The sequence below is a fragment of the Thamnophis sirtalis genome, unplaced genomic scaffold, assembly GCF_051295495.1.
Source record: "Thamnophis sirtalis isolate CommonGarterSnake01/CBP01778 unplaced genomic scaffold, rThaSir2_p1.2 scaffold_13, whole genome shotgun sequence".
Classification (NCBI taxonomy): Eukaryota; Metazoa; Chordata; class Lepidosauria; order Squamata; family Natricidae; genus Thamnophis; species Thamnophis sirtalis.
In genome coordinates this window covers 44,423,632-44,442,583 of record NW_028261393.1, presented here as the reverse complement: position 1 = coordinate 44,442,583, position 18,952 = coordinate 44,423,632, and the positions used below count along the sequence as shown (strand labels likewise).

Here is an 18,952-nt window from a genome sequence, read left to right as displayed (position 1 = left end):
TTGCCTTCTTCCTACGTTTGAGAGACACTGGCTCATCCAAGATCCCCCTTTGGCTTCATAGCAATAGCATTTAGACTTACATACCGCTTCATAGTGCTTTTACAGCCCTCTCTAAGCGGTTTACAGAGTCAGTCTCTTGCCCCCAACAATCTGGGTCCTCATTTTACCCACTTCAGAAGGATGGAAGGCCGAGTCAACCTTGAGCCTGGTGAGATTCGATCTGCGAAATTGCAGTCAGCTGCCAGTCAGATGGAATAGCCTGCAGTACTGCACTTTAACCACTGCGGCACCTCATGCCTTAAGGCAGGCCTAGAACTCGCAATCTCCCAGTTTCTAGCTGGTGTCTTAACCATTATAATGAACTGGCTTTTTGCAGCCTTAATTACTTAACTGTCTCTCGTTCCCATATGTATATCAGTCAGGTGTTGAAAATGTTTATTATTTTCTCAGAACTTTAAACAAAGTTTTAGTTTGGGAATAAAGCATTTGACATAATGATGGAAACACCACCTTGAAGTCTAGCTGAAAATTATAGCTGAGGCCTGGAAAACCATCTAGCTTAGAATTATAGGTGAGGCGTGGAAAGCCATCTCGAAAACTCTCTGAAAATTATAGCTGAGGCCTGGAAAACTACCTACTTTGAGAATAATAGTTAAGTCACCAAAGGCCACCTTGAAAGCTAGCGGAAAATTACGAATCCTCTTTGCTTACAAATTCCTTTTCATTTTTGCAGACGTGGGTTGGAAACAAAAGAAGAAAGATGAGCAGTAAGAACGCCATGGATTCTGGAGGAAGCCCATCCGCCACAGCCAGCAGCACATTGACAGTGCCTCCGGAAGTGGCTGTTCAAAACGTGGTCAGCATTGCCCGTTCCCAGAGCCAGCAGTCCTCGTGGACGTCCTCCAACAACGACGTCATAGTCACTGGCATCTATAACCCAGCTACTTCATCCAGCCGACTGGTCTCCAGTAAACAGACTAACTCCCTGATGAGCGATATGCATAAAAACTCCCTGTCGAGGTCCGCTGGGAAGAGCGATCCCGAATTCCAGCGGCAACACATCGCGGTGACCCGCCAAGCTCCCCACTGTAAAAACGCTTCGCTGTTCCTGGGCGAGAAAACCATCATCCTCTCCAGGCAAACCAGCGTGCTGAATTCAGGGAATTCTATTTATAACCACACGAAGAAAAGTTACGGCGGCTCGTCGGTTCAGACGGCGGAATTAGTGTTACCTCAGAAGCCCGTCTTGTGCCACCGGCCGTACAAAATGGACCAGGTGGGCTGCCAACGGTTGCAAAAACCAGAGCACCCCATCCTCGCTTCCTCCGTTCCGTCCGGGCAGAGATCGAACATTAGAGATCCTTCCTGCAGCACCCACAATTTGGAAATCCGAGAGGTTTTTTCATTGGCTGTGACCGACCAGTCCCTGGGAGGAAGCCGTGAGAAGGCCCTGTCAACTTCTGGAGAAGGCAGTTGCCTGTCTATCGCGATGGAAACCGGGGATGTGGACGATGAATACGCCAGAGAGGAAGAGTTGGCCTCCATGGGTGCTCAGATACAAAACTACTCCCGGTTAACCAGCACGCCCCTCCGCGTCGAGAATCCGGGATCCGTTTTTTTGGGCTCGGGCAGGAGCATGGGTTGCAATTCGCACGTGCTGAACGCGAGGAACTTGCACAACAATATCTTGTATCACAACAGAGACTATCGCTTACCTTCACGGACTTCGTTGCATAGCACATCCAGTACGCTCTATAGCAGTTCCCATCCATCAAGAAGTAACCTTTCTTCTCATTTTGCAGCATCCAATCAACTAAGGCTATCTCAGAACCAAAATAATTATCAGGTAATTGGGCTTTTCTTCCTAAGTTTTCTTCCCACGTTTAGGAAAGGTGCCACTTCCATTTTGAAAAAATTGTAAATCACGAATTCCAGCTCATGAGCGACGGTAAAGGGAATTGCTATCTTCTTTTCTGCTACCAGGAAATAAGAAGAGTTTTCTATTTCAACCCCCCCCCCTTTATTTATTTATTTCATTTATTCATTTCTTTATACATGCCCATTTTCCTCTTACGTCCCTGGCATTTCGATACTTCATTCCTGCATTACAATTCTAATGATACCTGAATTTGGAAACAATCGTTCTGAAAACATCTTCAGAACCATATGAAGCGAAAAGTCTATCTTGATTCATATTCTGGATTAGATTGTGACCTCAAGACTGGACTACTGCAATGCGCTCTACATGGGGCAGCCCTTGAAGAGTATTCGGAGACTTCAACTCGTCCAGAACGCAGCCGCGTGAGCGATTGTGGGTGCACCTCAGTACACCCACGTTACACCTATCCTCCGCGAGCTGCACTGGTTACCGATCAGTCTCCGGATACGCTTCAAGGTGCTAGTCGTAACTTATAAAGCCCTTCATGGTATTCGATCTGGGTACTTGAGAGACCGCCTGCTGCCAATTACCTCCCACAGACCCATTAGATCTCACAGGGTTGGCCTCCTCCGGGTGCCATCTACCAGCCAATGCCACCTGGCTATTACCCGGGGGAGGGCCTTCTCTGTGGCAGCTCCGGCCCTCTGGAATGAACTCCCCGCAGGGATTCGGACCCTCACCTCTCTCCAGGCCTTCCGAAAAGCCGTCAAAACCTGGCTTTGCCGGCAGGCCTGGGGGTGATGAGTTCCCTCCCCTCTCGACATGTATGGTTGTGCGACTGTTGTCTACTTTTATTATTTGTATTTGTCTTTTTATGTTCCCCCTTTTTTCCCCTTTGAACTGTTCGCCGCCCTGAGTCCTCCCGGAGAAGGGCGGCATACAAATAATAAAATACAATACAATTTAAATCAACTAAAAAAAAAAAACCCTTAGCTGAATTTACAAGAATTCAGAACCATTCAATAAGTTCGAGATCCAGTAAATGATGATTTATTCCGTTGGGTCTCAACCAGAGGCGGTATTCTGCCTCTAGTTGACAGGAGTGGCGGCAGGCTTCATCCACCTGCCCAGACTTCATCACGGACGCGAGCGCCCAGTTCTTAAATGATAGCGAAGGTAAGCAGATTTCATGCCTGGTCTCAACCTGTGATCCGTGGACTCCTTATGGGGGGCGGGTGGGGGAGCGTGATATCGTCACAGGTAGAGGTGGTATTCAGCCAGTTCTGACAGGTTCTGGAGAACCGGTAGCAGAAATTTTGAGAGCGGGGAAGGAATGGGGATTTTGCAGTATCCTTCCCCTGCCACGCGCACAAAACCACACCCACAGAACCGGTAGTAAGAAATTCTGAATCCCACCACTGGTCACAGGGAATGTGTGAAGGCTTGAAGAAATATTATGATTTAAATGTTAAGTCTTGGGGGTCACGAAAGGTATTTAAAATGGGATCCATGGTGAAGAAAAGGTTAAGAACCACTGGTTTATTGTTTCTAAATCAGGTTTTGTTAGAGAAAGAAGAATGGTTTATGTTCATCTCAAAAGAATGCATTCTAATACACTTACAGTAACTGTTCTTCAGATGATTATCTGTCTATGAAGCATGCAAAGATACCTTTGTGCTATTTTTTAATTATTATTATTTTCCACAGATTTCAGGAAACCTTACTGTGCCTTGGATTACTGGGTGCTCCAGGAAAAGAGCAGTAAGTACATCCTGTGGAACTGGACCAACTTTCAGCTTTAGATTGTATGTTTATTTGTTACATATATTCATATACAGCACAGTTCTGAGTAGGTTATAATGAATTTTAGCCAACAATGAGAAGCATTTGTTATTTTTCCAAGAAACATTGCATGTAATAATTCTGATTCGAGTTGTTTTTCTTTTGCAGCCCTGTAAATTTGGGGGGATTGTCACCAATGTAGGCAGTAATCAATTAAAGTTGTTATAGTCAAAAATCCTGTCCATTAACTGTTACAAATTGGTTTAATATTAATTATATCCATCAACAGTTTTCGTTGTTGCGTTTCAGTGACAGCATCGCAATGATAAAAACGGCTGGAAAATAATTGTACTAATGGAGCGGTATTTTTAAAAGCAACTGGAAAACCCAGTGTGGGTTAAAACAACGTGGCAATCTTTTTGGAAAACAAAATAAATCTTTTGAAAGATGAGCCTTGCTGATCCCAAGAGTAATGAAGACAGTTTCAATTGTGGCCAATCAAAGTAAAACCTTCATAGTCCCAATTTATAGTCCATTTCAACTGAACATTAGTCTCAACTTAAATTCTGTCTGCTTCCAAATAGTTTTGTCTTTCTTTTTCTTTTTCTTTCTGGTTTAATTTCAAGCCAGTGAAATCAAACCTGTGGGGCACAAAGAAAAAAGTAGAGTAGAACAGAAAGGCTGTGAATCTTTTAATTCTGCAATAACTCTAAATCTATCCTTAAAAAAAAAAGTTTTGCGCGGATTCCTCTTTAATGTTGTTGGTTAACTATCTTATATTAATTTGTGTTGGCGTTAAATAGCCTGAATCTGTGCAATTAAAAATGCTTTCAAGGCCATTTTAAACCCGTTTGCAGAAGCTGCAGTCTAACAAATGGCACCAATTTCTAGACTTTTACATAATCTTCATTTGCACAGGGAAATTGTATTCAAATGAGGTTTGCAAATGAAATAAAGTCATTTGTCTGTCTCCAGTTATAGTAGGATAACAAAGTATTAGCAAAGTTGGTTTTGTGACCAGAATAATCTTAGGTGTCATTTTTAAATGACACATCCTAAAACCTGATCTGGAGCAAAGTTTCTTAATGTTTTAAGCCATGGTCTGTAAATGGCTTCTTAATAAATATAGATATCTATTAATAAAGGGGTGAACTTTTCTCTAATTTTGTGTGAGTTGGATTATGGCACACTAATCTCTCCACTTCTTGCAACCAAAATACTAGTGTGAATCAAGCCCCTTGGGCCCCATTTGGACATTATAGCTTAGGGTTGTACTCATTTTTGTTGCCAGCAGATTATACATTAATGGTTGCGTGTTATTTTGAGGGGACAGCACATTTACAATTTACACTGTTATACAAGATGTATACTCACTACTTTACGTTGTAGCCAAGTGTCATTTCTTCAGTGTTGTCACATGAAAAGATATACTTAAATATTTACAAAATGTGAGGGGGTGTACTCATTTCTGTGATATACTGTGTGTTTACGGGGGTATTCAATTGTTGTTTCTGGGTTTTTCTTTTTTTTTTAACCTTGCTGATCACTGACTGTACTTTAAAAAGATTTGACCATGGCAACTTTCTGGAACATTGCTATCTCCAAGTTTTTGGACTTTTAATAAGATGTTCTAAGAAAAGGAACATTCTTTTTCCAAGTTTCTGGACTTTTAATAAACTGCATTTAGTAATCTTTGCATATTTGTGTGCGCAAGCCCATGTCCTTGTAGGTTTTTCAAGGTAAAAGAAGATTGCAAAATTCTGCAGCTAAAGGCAGCCGTTTTTAATTGGGTCCAAGTGACTAAGCTTTGTGCTAATTTGTAACAAGTCTCCTCAATTTTACACCTATTTCTTTGGAGTAATTTCTTTTCACCGATGTTATAAATAAACCAATAATTTTGACTCGACGATATAATTTAAAGTAGGACTTGATGTTGAGTAGAGGTCTACAACAACTTGCCACCGGACAATTCACCATGAGACGACAAGAGTTACATTAATATCGAAGAAATAAATCCAGTTAAAGAAAGGATGCTAAAGGAGGGGGGGGGGACGACAAAATTAAACGTGAATGACAAAAATTAAAATAATTTTTAATTATTTTAAATAATTAAATTGAATTGTCCCGCTGGGAGTTGTCCCATGGCCATGGCAAGTTTTCCCATGGGTTGGACGTGGTGAATTGACCATGGTGTGTTGGCTGGAGCAAATTGTCCCATTCCGGTTGAATGCCCCATTCACTGTCTGCCCTTGTCTGTCTTTTGCACTCTTCATTGTGGGGGGCAAAAAAAGGATATGTGCTTTTTTCACAGTTACAGGACCGTACGCAATTCAGCGACCGAGATTTAGCCACCCTTAAGAAATACTGGGATAAAGGCATGACCAGCCTTGGGTCGGTTTGCAGAGAGAAAATTGAAGCCGTGGCTGCGGAATTAAACGTTGACTGTGAAATAGTAAGGGTAAGAAAGTCACGTTTGTAGAAACCAAAATAGCCGTGATGAAAGTTTTCTTTCTTTTTTCTGAATTGCAAGAGTGAGATCGAAATAGATTGCACGTGTTATTGAATGGTTACATTAGGAAGTGCTCTGTTTCCTGTCTATTTATAGATATCATGCCTTAGGTGAGACATTTATTGATAGCTACTATATGTTAGATGTCTGATACTTCAGTTGTACTGAGATTTATATCCCTTTTTTAAAAAAAAAAACAACCTGAGAGCTGAAAAGGAATAACAGTTGTATTTCAGTTCTCCGTATTGTGGAAGGAAGCTGAGTTTTGTTTTGATCTCAATCAACCCACCCATCCCAAAAAAGAGGAAAAGATAAGAGCTATGCTTTGCATGTATGGAGTTCCAAGTATATTACCTGACAGCAATAGCACTTTGACTTATATATTGCTTCATAGTGGTTTACAGCCCTCTCTATGCGGTTTCCAGAGTCAGCATCTTGCCCCCAACAATCTGGGTCCTCATTTTACCCACCTCAGAAGGATGGAAGGCTGAGTCAAGCTTGAGCCTGGTGAGATTCAAACTGCCAAATTGCAGGCAGCCAGAACTCAGCAGAAGTAGCCTGCAGTATTGCACTCTAACCATTGTGCCAGCATGGCTCTGATCCTTCTTCCCAATTTCCCAAGCTCTGCTTGAATACCTGGATACTTGAGAATGCAATACATACAATACAGGAGAAGAGCAGTCAGAACTGGGAGGTGGAGTAAAATGTGTCATCAGCTTAGAATCCTTCTGTTGCCACAAACAAGCGAAGGCCAGTCCTCCATTGGCCCTTATCTGATCCCAATTTAGTGCTAACTGTTACGTGACCAGATTCTTGTGCCATAAGCTTCAATAAATCATTTCTGCTTCAACCTACATGAATGATGCTGATTTCTTTCTTTCTTTCTTTTTTGAGCCTGATATGCGTTGTGCTCAATGATGAAGCGAAGAAAGGCTGGGAATTCAGGAGAATAGAGATAGTCCTCGATTTACAATTATAATTGAGCCCAGAATTACGGTCATAAGTTGTCCCAAACGTTAAACTGGTCACCATGTGATTGCTCTCGATTTTACAACCTTTTTTGAAACAGTCGTTAAATGGTATAAAACCCCAAACATTTGTTAAATATTCTGTGTGTCTTATATCTGTAACAGAACTCTTTATTGGCATCAATGAGTGTCCCAAAGGTGCATTTTTTTCAAGAGTCAACTAGACTTTCTGGGTTTTGAAGATGTTTCACTTCTCATCCAAGAGGCTTTTTCAGCTCTGACTGGATGGTGGGGAATGAAAGGATTGATACTCCTTGCAGACATTCTTCCATTCCACCCCATCCAGTCAGAGCTGAAGAAGCTTCTTGGATGAGAAGCGAAACGTCTTCAGAGAAAATCCAGAAAGTCCAGTTGCCTCTTGGAAAAGCACCTTTGGGACAACCATGACCTGGGTAAATCTCCATAGACATTTAGCACTGATGATGTTACCTAGTTAGGGTAATGAAACATCTGCAAGAAACCAAGGAAGCTCAGAGAGTACCAAGGACCCCTCATGTCCTGTATCCGTGATGGCGAACCAATGTCACACGTGCTACAGGTGGCACACCAAGCCATATCTGAGGGCACGTGAGGTGTTGCCCTATGTCAGCTCCAGTGCGCATGCTGGAAGTTCCAGTAGGCCTGTTGGGCCTCTTTTTCACCATCCACAGGCTCCGGAGGCTTCATTGAGGCCTGCAAGCATGTGCAGGAGGGAGCACGGAGGGATTGTGCGCGCATGCGCAGGGGGAGGGCGTTGCATTATGGGCGTGCACCCTTTTGGAACCCGAACAGAAAAACATTCTCCATCACTGTCCTATATCTTTCTGTCCCCCCTTTCTCTCTATATAATACTGCCTCAAGACCATTTTTTAGAATAAATAATCCTGTGCACATCCTCTCACTTGTGCTTTTAAGTGTTTCAATTTAGAAATCAGGTATAATTAGGGCAGCCCTCGCCATCCGATTCTTTCTAAATGGATTTTCTCTGTATTTCTTTCCTTAGCCAAATCTGATAATTGCCATTAAGGTGCCTCTAATTCTAAAACTTCAGTACGATACATTTTAGACATTCATTAATTGATAATCAATACGTAAACAGCTTTTCATCCAAAGCTAATTGGATTGGAGGTGATAAAATTAGAAGAAATGAGAACATATGTTGAAATTTCATTAAGTTTCTCTTGGATTCTAAATCTTATGTGAAATTTGCCATCCACACATTTCCAAAGAAGCTTCAATAATGCAAATGTGTTCCTTCTTGAATGATTGCAGTTGTGATTGTGGCTTCCTTAATATTAAGGAATATTAATATTAAGATAATGTCTTAATTTCCCCCCCCCCTCCCGTTTCCTCACCCAAGACTTGGATCGGAAATAGGAGACGGAAGTATCGTTTGATGGGCATTGAAGTCCCTCCCCCGCGAGGTGGCCCTGCCGTTTTTTCGAGTCAGTCTGATTCCAGTGATAAATCGATACCCATTCCAGGCGATGATCCCCTGACTGATATAGGAGAGGATAATGACAGGAATGATGAAGTGTCCATCTGCTTATCGGAAGGAAGCTCCCAAGGTGGGTCTATGACAACTTGCCGTGGCCAACTCGCCACAGCCAACTCGCCATGGCCAACAAAGAAAGAGGCTTCCATGGATCAACTTTAGACAATGTTCCTCACATGTGGGATTATGTTGAGAGTTTTCTACCTTTTTGACTTTAACAAATCCTAGTTAAAAAGTCAGTCTGGGCCAGGATGTATGTCCAACGTATATATATCTTGTCTGAATATTTCATTGTTCATTTGGACAGTCCAAGTCTAGATAAAATTTTAACTTTAAAGGTAAAATTAATTTTTCAGGAGAAGAGAGGCACAGACTCATAGCTTGGCACCAAATCTTTAATACGGCTGAAATGAACTTTTAGAGTTAGACCCCATTCTTAGCAACCCAACAAGTGTCAGAGGCAGGCTGTTACGATGCCAGAAGTGTGTTTTAAAATGCAACAGTAACTGTGTTGGTTAAAATGAACAGGGGTTCACATTTTACCGGCTTCACAGTTCAGCTAATTGCTCCTTGTGCGTTTGACTGGAACAAATTGCCAAGGTTTTGCCTTGGGTACTTCAAAAATAGCCTGTTTCTGGGGCACATTAATGGATAGATAGATAGATATGCCAAGCTTGATCTCATCATTTTGTTTAACCAATTTGGAGAAGGCAAGGGTAATGTATATGTGTGTGTGTGTGTGTGTATGTGTATATGTATGTGTATATGTATATATATATATGTATGTGTGTGTGTGTATGTGTATATGTGTATGTATATGTGTGTGTGTGTGTGTGTGTGTGTGTATGTATGTATGTATGTATGTATGTATGTCTCTAGTTGTTCGGGTTTTCTCCCGCGTAAAATTGGAGATGTCTTGGCGACGTTTCGACGAAGTCTCATTCGTCATCTTCAGGCTTGGTGCTTCCAGGAGCAATGTGAGATCTCGGCTGTTTCTTCCTTTTAACTGCCAGTGGGGGTTTGAACTGATTGGGTGGGAGCTTGGCTGTGTCCTGATTGGATGGAGGTGTGTTCTGATTGGTTGGGGGTTTGTGTTTCATGTAAGGATAGGAGGGGTTTAAAGAGGCTAATTGTGCATTTGCAGTCTGGCTTCTGGTCCTTGGTCGTGCCTCCTCATCAGTGTGGGTTTTTGTCTGCTTTCTTTATGGATGTTTGGTGGTGATATTCTGTGTGGCTCTTGTGAGTGTGGGCCTGGTGTCATTCATCATGTTCGGGACTCGTTTATCAATACGGGCAGGCTTCCAAATGGCTGGCAGGCGGGAGGTATCATCCCGCCTGTTCATGCTGTGTGGGCGTTTTTCTATCTCAATGGCTTCTCTGATTATTCGGTTGTTACTATCAAAGAAAGGCACCAAAAAAATCACTCTGATCAATGCAGAGACATTCAATTTTGCAGCTATTAAGATTGTTGGACGAGCAGGCACAAAAACAGCCAGGGAAGTGACTGAAGCCTGGGAAACAGGCCCTTCATCAGTCAACAGCAGTGCTGATTTTTCACCAACTTATCAAGTGCTTAGAAGGTGAGGTTCTGGCAGCACAAGCAAATAATAGCCAATGACTTAAAAGCCAGCCCTCAATTTACCCTAATCCAGGAGTCACCAACCTTTCGGACCGCAGGAACCACTAAATTCATAATTTTTAATCCAACAGACCACTAATATGAATTAATGATAGGATTGGGTCCTTCAGGCACTTAGCTTGGCCGCCTGTTAGCGGAGAAGAGTGCCCGGGGTCAACCCTAACTTTGCTGTCCATTGCAGCTAGGAATCTCAAATATGGCCAAGAATGAATGTTTGTCTTGCAGCCAGCCCGGATGCCAGATCAGTCCCCTGCAAACTCCGTCCCTCAAGGAGCCTGGCCGAAGTTTCACATGCCGCTCCCTGAAGTGCCTGGACACCCAGGGAGGGAGGGAAGGACTGGAGCTACTAAACAGGCGGCCAAGCTAAGTGCCTGAAGGACCCCATCCATTCAGCGAGTGAGATTAATTGCTTCGCCAGGCCGTATCCGGCCCAAGGGCCATAGTTTGAGGATCACTGATTTAGTGCAATATAAAAAATGCAAAGATGTTTCTGCAGGCTACCAAAATGTTCTTGCAGACCACCAGTGGTCCCCAGACCACTAGTTGGTGACCGCTGCCCTAATCAACATCTAAAAGGCCACATACAACAGGCACTATAAATACCACACACAGAACAGTTCACACTCTGCCAGAGAGAAGTTCCCTGAAGATGGGCCCTAGCACGAGTACCAAAGCTCGGAATACAAAATTGATTATATTATTAGTTTTGACAATGGATCTCTCTCTCAGTTCTTCTCTTGTTTGGCCATTGCAAGATTTGAAATCCAGCTCCACACCAGTAACAGTGGATGGATTAGAGCTCTCCAGAGTAATTCCTAGTCACTCATGTTGCTTCTCAGTTTATATCCTTTTTTCATGAACACTGATGATCTGTTGGCTGGACTAGAAATACCATTGTAAAGGTTCCCCTTGCACATATGTACTAGTTGTTCCCGACTCTAGGGGGCAGTGCTCATCTCCATTTCAAAGCTAAAGAGCCAATGCTGTCCGAAGCCATCTCCATGGTCATGTGGCCCGCATGACTAAACGCCGAAGGCGCATGGAACGCTGTTACCTTCCCACCAAAGGTGGTCCCTATTTTTCAAACTGCTAGGTTGGCAGAAGCTGGGACAAGCAACGGGAGCTCACTCTGTTATTCGACGCTAGGGATTCGAACCACTGAACTGTTTTCTGATCGACCAGCACAGTGTCTTAGCCACCGAGCCAAGGCATCCCTGCCATTAAGATAAGATAACCTTTATGGCCTTTTTTTTTTTACTGTGAGCACACTGGCACACAAAAATAAAATGTGCGTGTGTGTGTATGTGTGTGTACATATACCCATGTATGCTGCATTTGTGCTGATAAATAAGCACAAATGCAATACAAATGTAACAAAGGCAACATTAAAAATAATGGCTTTCTGTCTGGATGGTCTTCTGGGGTGAGCCGATAGACAGAGAAAGGAAGCAGTATGCTTCCTCCCATATTTGGGCATACCAGGGGTTGTGACACAATATATACCTAGATGATGATAGATAGATGATAGATAGATAGATAGATAGATAGATAGATAGATAGATAGATAGATAGATAGATAGATAGATGATAGATAGATAGATAGATAGATAGATAGATAGATAGATAGATAGATAGATAGGTAGATGATAGATAGGTAGATAGATAGATGATAGATAGATAGATAGATAGATAGATAGATAGATGATAGATAGATAGATGATAGATAGATAGATAGATAGATAGATAGATAGATAGATAGATAGATAGATAGATAGATAGATAGATAGATAAGATAGATAAGATAGATAAGATAGATATAGATGTAGAGATACACACATGCGCAGACACATACATTAATCACTGTCCATTTTGAATACATAACGGAAAGAAGAGTTGAGAGTTCACAAAGTTGATCCTATATGGAACAACACTGTGGATGAATCTGATGCTCTGCTTCGGATACCATGAAGCCCCCTCCCAGAAGGTAACAAGGGAAACAGGTTGTGATGAGGAGGTGTAGCGTCCCAGACAATCCTGCAGACCCTGCTCAAGCATCACTTATATTCTAGGACTTGGATAGAAATAAAACAAAGAGGTGCTCAGTATTGATTCCGCATAATGATTCATTATTTTTTTCACTATCAGGTAGAGTTAATTTTAGCATTACTATGTCAGAAGAAAAGCAAGATGATTTAAGAGGATGATTTATCCTTGGGGGGGTGGGGAGTGGAAACAAGATCTAATAACTTTGGAGGTTTTTTAAATTCATTTTGTTATTAACTCTTAATTACAGGATATAGACAAATTTGATTTTACTTAACCTTTTCATAAGTCTCTGTGAAGTGGACACACTTTCTTTCTTTCTGGGGATTTTCTGACAGTCTTTAGATCAGCAATTTGCTTAGAATTACATCATTGTTTATTTCTGCAGAAGAACACAATGAAGTTCTTCCAAATGAAGGCATGGGCCACAAAGAAGAGGACCACACTACTGTATCTTCAGATAATGTGGTGAGAACGCTTCCTAAAATCAACTCCCTAAATTAAAACCACAAAGCTTGATGAACTGATATCTGAAGGGCTTGGTGTTGTGCTGTGGAATTGGGAGGGAGGAAAAAAATCAAAACTCAGAATATCCAATCTTGGAAAGCTTTTGTGGAGGATGAAATCCTGACCGTGTCAAAATGTTTGCTTTCAAAAATGAAATACATTTTTTTTCCAGAAAATAGAAATAATAGACGATGAAGAAAGCGATATGATAAGTAATTCTGAAGTGGATCAGATGAGCTCTCTTCTGGATTACAAAGTAAGTGCCCTGCATTTTTGTTTAAACAGAAAAAAACATCCTCTAAATCAGAGGTGGGTAACCATGGCCCCTTTATGACTTGCGGACTTCAACTCCCAGAATTCCTGAGCCACTTTCTAGTCGTAGTAGAAGCCTCAGTGCTCTAAAGTCTCGAGTATAAATTAGGGACCGTGAGAACACAACTCCAGGCAGATGGGTGCTGAAGCAAACATTTTTAAAAGTAGGATGGTTTTATTTTTTTCAGGCAGAATGTTCCAATTTCACCAGCTTGTAGATTACAGGCGATAATGTTTGCTTTTGATGCCATATAAGCAACAGCAGTTGGGAATACGATAAGGACAGCTTTTTGCCAAATTTGCAAAGGTTACATATGTACATAAGAATTGGAGGTGGATCACTTCTAACTTAGGTTTCACTTGGTGTAACAATATAGAACACATGTTATCCTAGAACATTGCCAGGTTTAAAGTAAATGGAGGCCTTTGGGGGAAAAAACGCAATATGTGTGCAACTGAGCTTCAGATAGTTACTTCATGATCCCTGCTTTAAGGGAAAGAACAGTGGCAGATGAATATAAATGTGAAGAAAGTGGTTTCTTTAATATCACTTGCCACCAATCTGAATAGTATAACTACAAGAATGTGTTATCATGAATTTTGATAAACAGTTGCCCGGTTTTCCCCAAAACAAGACCTCCCCGTATAATAAGCCCAATCAGGCTTTTGAGCACATGTGCTAAAATAAGTCCTCTCCTGAAAATAAGCCCTCCCCGAAAATAAGACCAAGCGCTTATTTCAGGGAAACAGGTATTTTCGGTTAAATGAGCAAATATTTGAGAAAAATAGGTTATCCATATATATTTTAAATAGAGTTCTTATCTATTGCAGTTTTTGTTGTTGAAATAAATAGGAAGAGTGTTTCCTAATTACAAAACATAGGACAGAGAGAGAGATAGGTAGATAGGTAGATTTTGAGGTAGATGGATGGATGTGCGGTGGCCTAGAGGTGGAGCTCTCGGCTCACAATCAGAGGCTGTGAGTTTGATCCTAGGTAGAGACAGATATTTCTCTCTCTGGGCACACTGAGAATATATCTGCTGGAAAAAAACTCTGCATTGGCAACAGGAAGGGCATCTGGCCAGTTAACACTCTGCTACCTCCATTCAGTTGCTTAGACTCCATCCCGCAAGGGATTATGGAGTGATAGATAGATAAGATATGGATTAAGAAAGGGGCATTTTGATTCTGCATTTTAATGTTTAATTGGATTGTGCTGCTATTCTTTAATCTATTATTTAGTATTTCTCATTTGGGGAAAATACTTTGTAAATTTATTGTAAATATCATAACTTCATGTTTTGCATCTCAAAACTATGAGAAATTGATCCATTTTTATATTAACTGACTTTTTCTCAAAGCATAAAACTCTACATATTTGTACCACATATTTGCAAATATCGCTCCTCTTTAAACAGCCAAAGGGGGTGGGGGGGATGACCACATTTGAGAAGAACAATTTAACACCCTTACAAAATGAAATATACTGTAAGTTATATGGAACCTTTTTCCTCCCTCCAGAACGAGGAAGTAAGGTTCATTGAGAGTGAACTGGAGCATCAAAAACAGAAGTATTTTGAACTCCAGACTTTCACAAGAAGTTTGATACTTGCTGTGAAAACAGATGATAAAGATCAGCAGCAGGTAAGACTAAAGAAAAAGGAAACAACCTTTTGTCATCTTTTGCCTCTGCTGTGAAGATACAAGCAAATTTCAGTGGGTCTCCCGGTTAGAACAATTCTCTGCCACTAACGATACACATGTAAATATATACACAGTGAGGATGTTGCCTCTGAATATTTCTCTATTATAGAGGTTGTTAAATGTGGATTACAGAGATTGGGATGGGTTTATTTTATCTATTAAATATTTATGCCATCCATCTCCCTTAGAAGGTGACTTTACAAGTCATAAAAACAAGCCAAAACTGGTTAAACTATTGAAAGATTAAAATGACAAATATTATTAAAATACTAGCTGGATACCTGTGCTTCGGGACGAAACTATGTGATCGGGCTGTGCAGGAAAAATCTGATTCACTCCAGTTCAATTCGTTGGCTCAGTGGTGGTTGGTGATTGAAACAAATAAGGGAAACAGTTCCATAGGTGGAAGGCATATACATTTTGGTGAGGTATCGACGTTTAATACTGTAAGGAGCCCCAGACCGCTCCTGGGTGAAGGAGTGGAACGTCTGCCAGTTTGAACTGACAGACGGAATGTGAGACAACTGGCAGTTGGAACAGAGTTCTTTTCAGGTGGGGAGGGGGAGTAGAACTCCTTAGCTTCAGAACATGTTAAATACTGTATAAAAAATACTAATGATCTGATGGTCATTTCGAAAAATCCTTTCTTAGCGAACACCTAGAAGCCAAGAGGAACATACCGGCCAAATTTCAAGTTTGTAGGCTTTACAGTTCTGGAGATTGCATGATAAGTGAGTGGTATTTGGCTTATATATACATATATTAAAACATGATGCGTGAAATAAAATGAATGAAATGAATTTCACTGAATGAAGAACTTCAGAAATGCAACTCTTGACCTAGCATCAACAGAATCATCCTCTCATTCAATCACTTCCCATTTTATCTTCCTGGGCTGAGTCCCTTTCTCTTGATGGGGGACATACACACATTAGACCTAGGGGTTGTTGTTGTTGTTTTGCCTAGTTTGGATCTTGGAGCAGTTGAGACATGAACAGGTAATGCCAAGATTGAAAGCAGAACAGAATAACAGAATTGGAAAGAACCTTAGATGTCTTCTAGTCCAGTCCCCTGCTCAAGAAGGAGACCCTATACCACTTCAGACAAGTGGCAGTCCAGTCTCTTCTTAAAAGCCTCCAATGACGAAGCACCCACAATTTCTGAAGGGAAGCTATTCCACTGGTTAATGGTTGATGTGATAGGACCCCGAACTGACAAGAATAAATAGCAACTTTTCATGGGTTTTCATGTTCTTTGTCATGCAGGCACTTCTAGCCGATTTACCTCCAGAATTGGAAGAGATGGATTTCAACCATACATCTCCAGAACCCGACGATACCTCATTCAGCTTGTCATCTTCATCCGAAAAAAATGCCTTGGACAGTTTGTGATCTTTTTTTTTTTTTTTTTTTTGACAAAAGGAAAACCACACACAGTATAGTTTGTCTAACGTGTATGTTTCGAACCGATTACATTGGGTTAGCCCAATATCCTTAAATATGAAGGAAGACATAGGGTGGGAAGGCCAACGAGCCAATTGTACATTGAGGGCATTTTGACAGTTTCTGCAAATTCAGAGTTTTGTTGTTGACAAATGTGAAAGCTACTTGAAGGCTGCTTCCGGCAGCTCTCCCTTGATGATGGTACCTTCATAATAACATGAACTTAATAATAAACCCTTGACCTAGGAGGGCACCGAGAATGGAAGAATAGTCGTGAATTCTGTTAATAACTTCCTAATGTTAATCCGTCAGTCCTGCAGTGTGATATTTTGCCTTTTCTTGTTCTTTTCTCCTTCTCAGGTAGATGGACTGATCACTGGAAATTATAGGTTTCAGGAGATGAGTGGGGATAACTTGGGCCTTCATTCAAATGATTATCATTCTAACCAGGGATCAAACAAAGAAGTGTTGGTCTTTTTTTTTTCTTTGTTCTGTATATAGCAGCAAATATCTTCTCTTCATTTTGGGATGATGAAATATCCTGGAATATTTTCATTACTGAAAAAAAAAAAGCAAATCTATTTATCTTAGCTCTAATAAATTATTTTGTGTATATCAGCAGGTGGAAATTCCAAACAAGCAAGGAAAAACACTTGACTCTTTTTATGTGCACAATTCAGAAAATACAAATTTCCAGTTGCACAGCCTTCCCCTTTAGTACACTGTAGAGATTGGTAGTAGTAATCCCGTCAAGCTGCGAAGATCCAGCATATATCCATGTCCGAAGGTCTGGCAGATGCTTGCGGCTTACTTACAAGTGACTGGTCCATGAGCCTCATTAAAAAAAAGATGAAAATGCGGAAATTGTTACTCAAGAGAAGAAAAAAAAGCTTCATAAGTGGTGTGGGAAATGTTGATGAGAATTCCCTCGAAGGGGAAATATATTTCTGGACTTTTAATGTGGAACAGTTACTTAGTCCATATACTTCTTAAGATAATTGTGTTTTTTTAAACAAACAAACCAACCAGCTAGCTAACAAGCAAACACTAATTTATGGATTAGCTCCGAATAGGATTTAGCAAATGTACAACACATTTATGCAGCCAGGCTTAAAAGTTATTTTGATCGATTTTGTTAGGCAATTAGTAGGCTGTGTAGACCTGAACTTGGTGAGAAATATATTGGCGTTCTCCATCTTTGCTGTGTGCATCAAAATCCTCAGAATAACCTCTTAAGAGTCCAACGCATAATTTGACCATGGTCCTCTTTTTTTCAACTACTGCTGGAAAGTTAAGATTAATGTTTTTAATCTTAAACATTTTTTTTTTAGAATTTTGATCTAAAGTTATGTATGTTGTGTCTTAAATAGGATAATGAAAATGTTACTTACCGATTTGTATGCTTTGTTCTTTGGGATAGTATTTAACCGATCGATTAGGTGCTTGTCAAGTCCACGTTGATTTGATTCCTAGCGACCATGTAGGTAGGCTTTTCTCCAGGCTGAGACGTCCTCGGTGTGTGGCCTTGAAGACACCTCAGTGCTGCAGTCACAAAAATGTAAGGTAGATAAGAGATGCTCCATTGATGCCCCATAGCACTAATCTGGAAGGCACTGCTTTTACACTCAATGGAACTGCTGTGTAAGAAAATTGTCCTCCCTCTTGTAAAGTCCCCTTGTACGTTATTCTTAAATTCCAGCTCACAGCTTCACCCTAGCTGCCACCACCTCTCGGCCCTCTTCGTTCCTTTGCGTTTTATCTCCCTGCTCTTTCTAGTCGCTCTCTTAAGAACGAAAAAGCACAGGAGAAGCAGGATCGCAACTCCTTTTAGCCAGAGGTGGTATTCAGTCGGTTTGGACCGGTTCGCCCAAACCGGTAGTAGAAGTCGCGGATGGGCCCCTCGGCTCTATGCCGTCCTATTTAGGCAAGTTTTCAAGCCTCGTGCGTGTGTGCAAGCCGCACACATGATCCAAGCACGTACAGAAGGCCGAGTGCACATGTGGACGGGGCGCGGGTGAGCGAAGCACCTACATTTGCGAAGCAGTAGGGAAAGTAAGTGGATGCCACCCCTGCTTTTAGTGTTAGTAATTAGGGCATCTCTCGGAAACCTGACATTTAGCCTAAGAAGATCTTGCCACAGAGGAAAGGGTTTTTGTACATGTTTCAGAGGAGGAATTAAGAGATTTCTTCCCCCACCCTGTTTAATCGCACCTCTGGAGGCAAGTGAATGTACTCAATTATGAGCAAGGATGTGTTTGCTCATTAATAAAGGTAACAAGGGCGGTGGCATTGGGCACTGCTCTGCATCGAAATCCAATGCCAAAGAAGGCTGTATTCTTTTGGCCCACCGAAATTATGCAAATTGAGTCGACGGGATAATTGCGGCTTCTTGGGATTTTTTTCTTAATGCTACCCTCGTTTGCTTTCTCGGAAAGGAGTCAGGCCGATTCTGATGTTCCCCTACCTCCGAACACTGGGAAGCTCACGAAGCCACACCCCTCTCACGCTTCTGAGTTTTCAGCAAGCATTCCTTTAAAAAAAAAGTCCGTATAGCACAAATTAGCAGCAATAAAACTTAACTACCCAAGATTCTCAAGAAGCTGTTCTAGGCTCACTGTCATGTCACATCTGCA

General features: G+C 41.3%; 1 protein-coding gene across 3 annotated transcripts in view; it reads left to right on the top strand.

Annotated features, from left to right (window-relative positions):
* Window positions 1-17,956, top strand: part of HDX (highly divergent homeobox) — a 32,495-nt gene extending 14,539 nt beyond the window's left edge. For all 3 annotated transcript variants that reach the window (XM_087728233.1, XM_087728232.1, XM_087728234.1), the window contains 8 exons: window positions 734-1,846; window positions 3,587-3,640; window positions 5,973-6,119; window positions 8,538-8,745; window positions 12,743-12,822; window positions 13,034-13,117; window positions 14,695-14,817; window positions 16,143-17,956. In XM_087728233.1, the coding sequence (XP_087584359.1) occupies window positions 734-1,846; window positions 3,587-3,640; window positions 5,973-6,119; window positions 8,538-8,745; window positions 12,743-12,822; window positions 13,034-13,117; window positions 14,695-14,817; window positions 16,143-16,268 (1,935 nt within the window). In that variant the 3' untranslated portion in view covers window positions 16,269-17,956. The remainder of the gene's footprint in view (window positions 1-733; window positions 1,847-3,586; window positions 3,641-5,972; window positions 6,120-8,537; window positions 8,746-12,742; window positions 12,823-13,033; window positions 13,118-14,694; window positions 14,818-16,142) is intronic.
* Window positions 17,957-18,952: the final 996 nt, after the last annotated feature.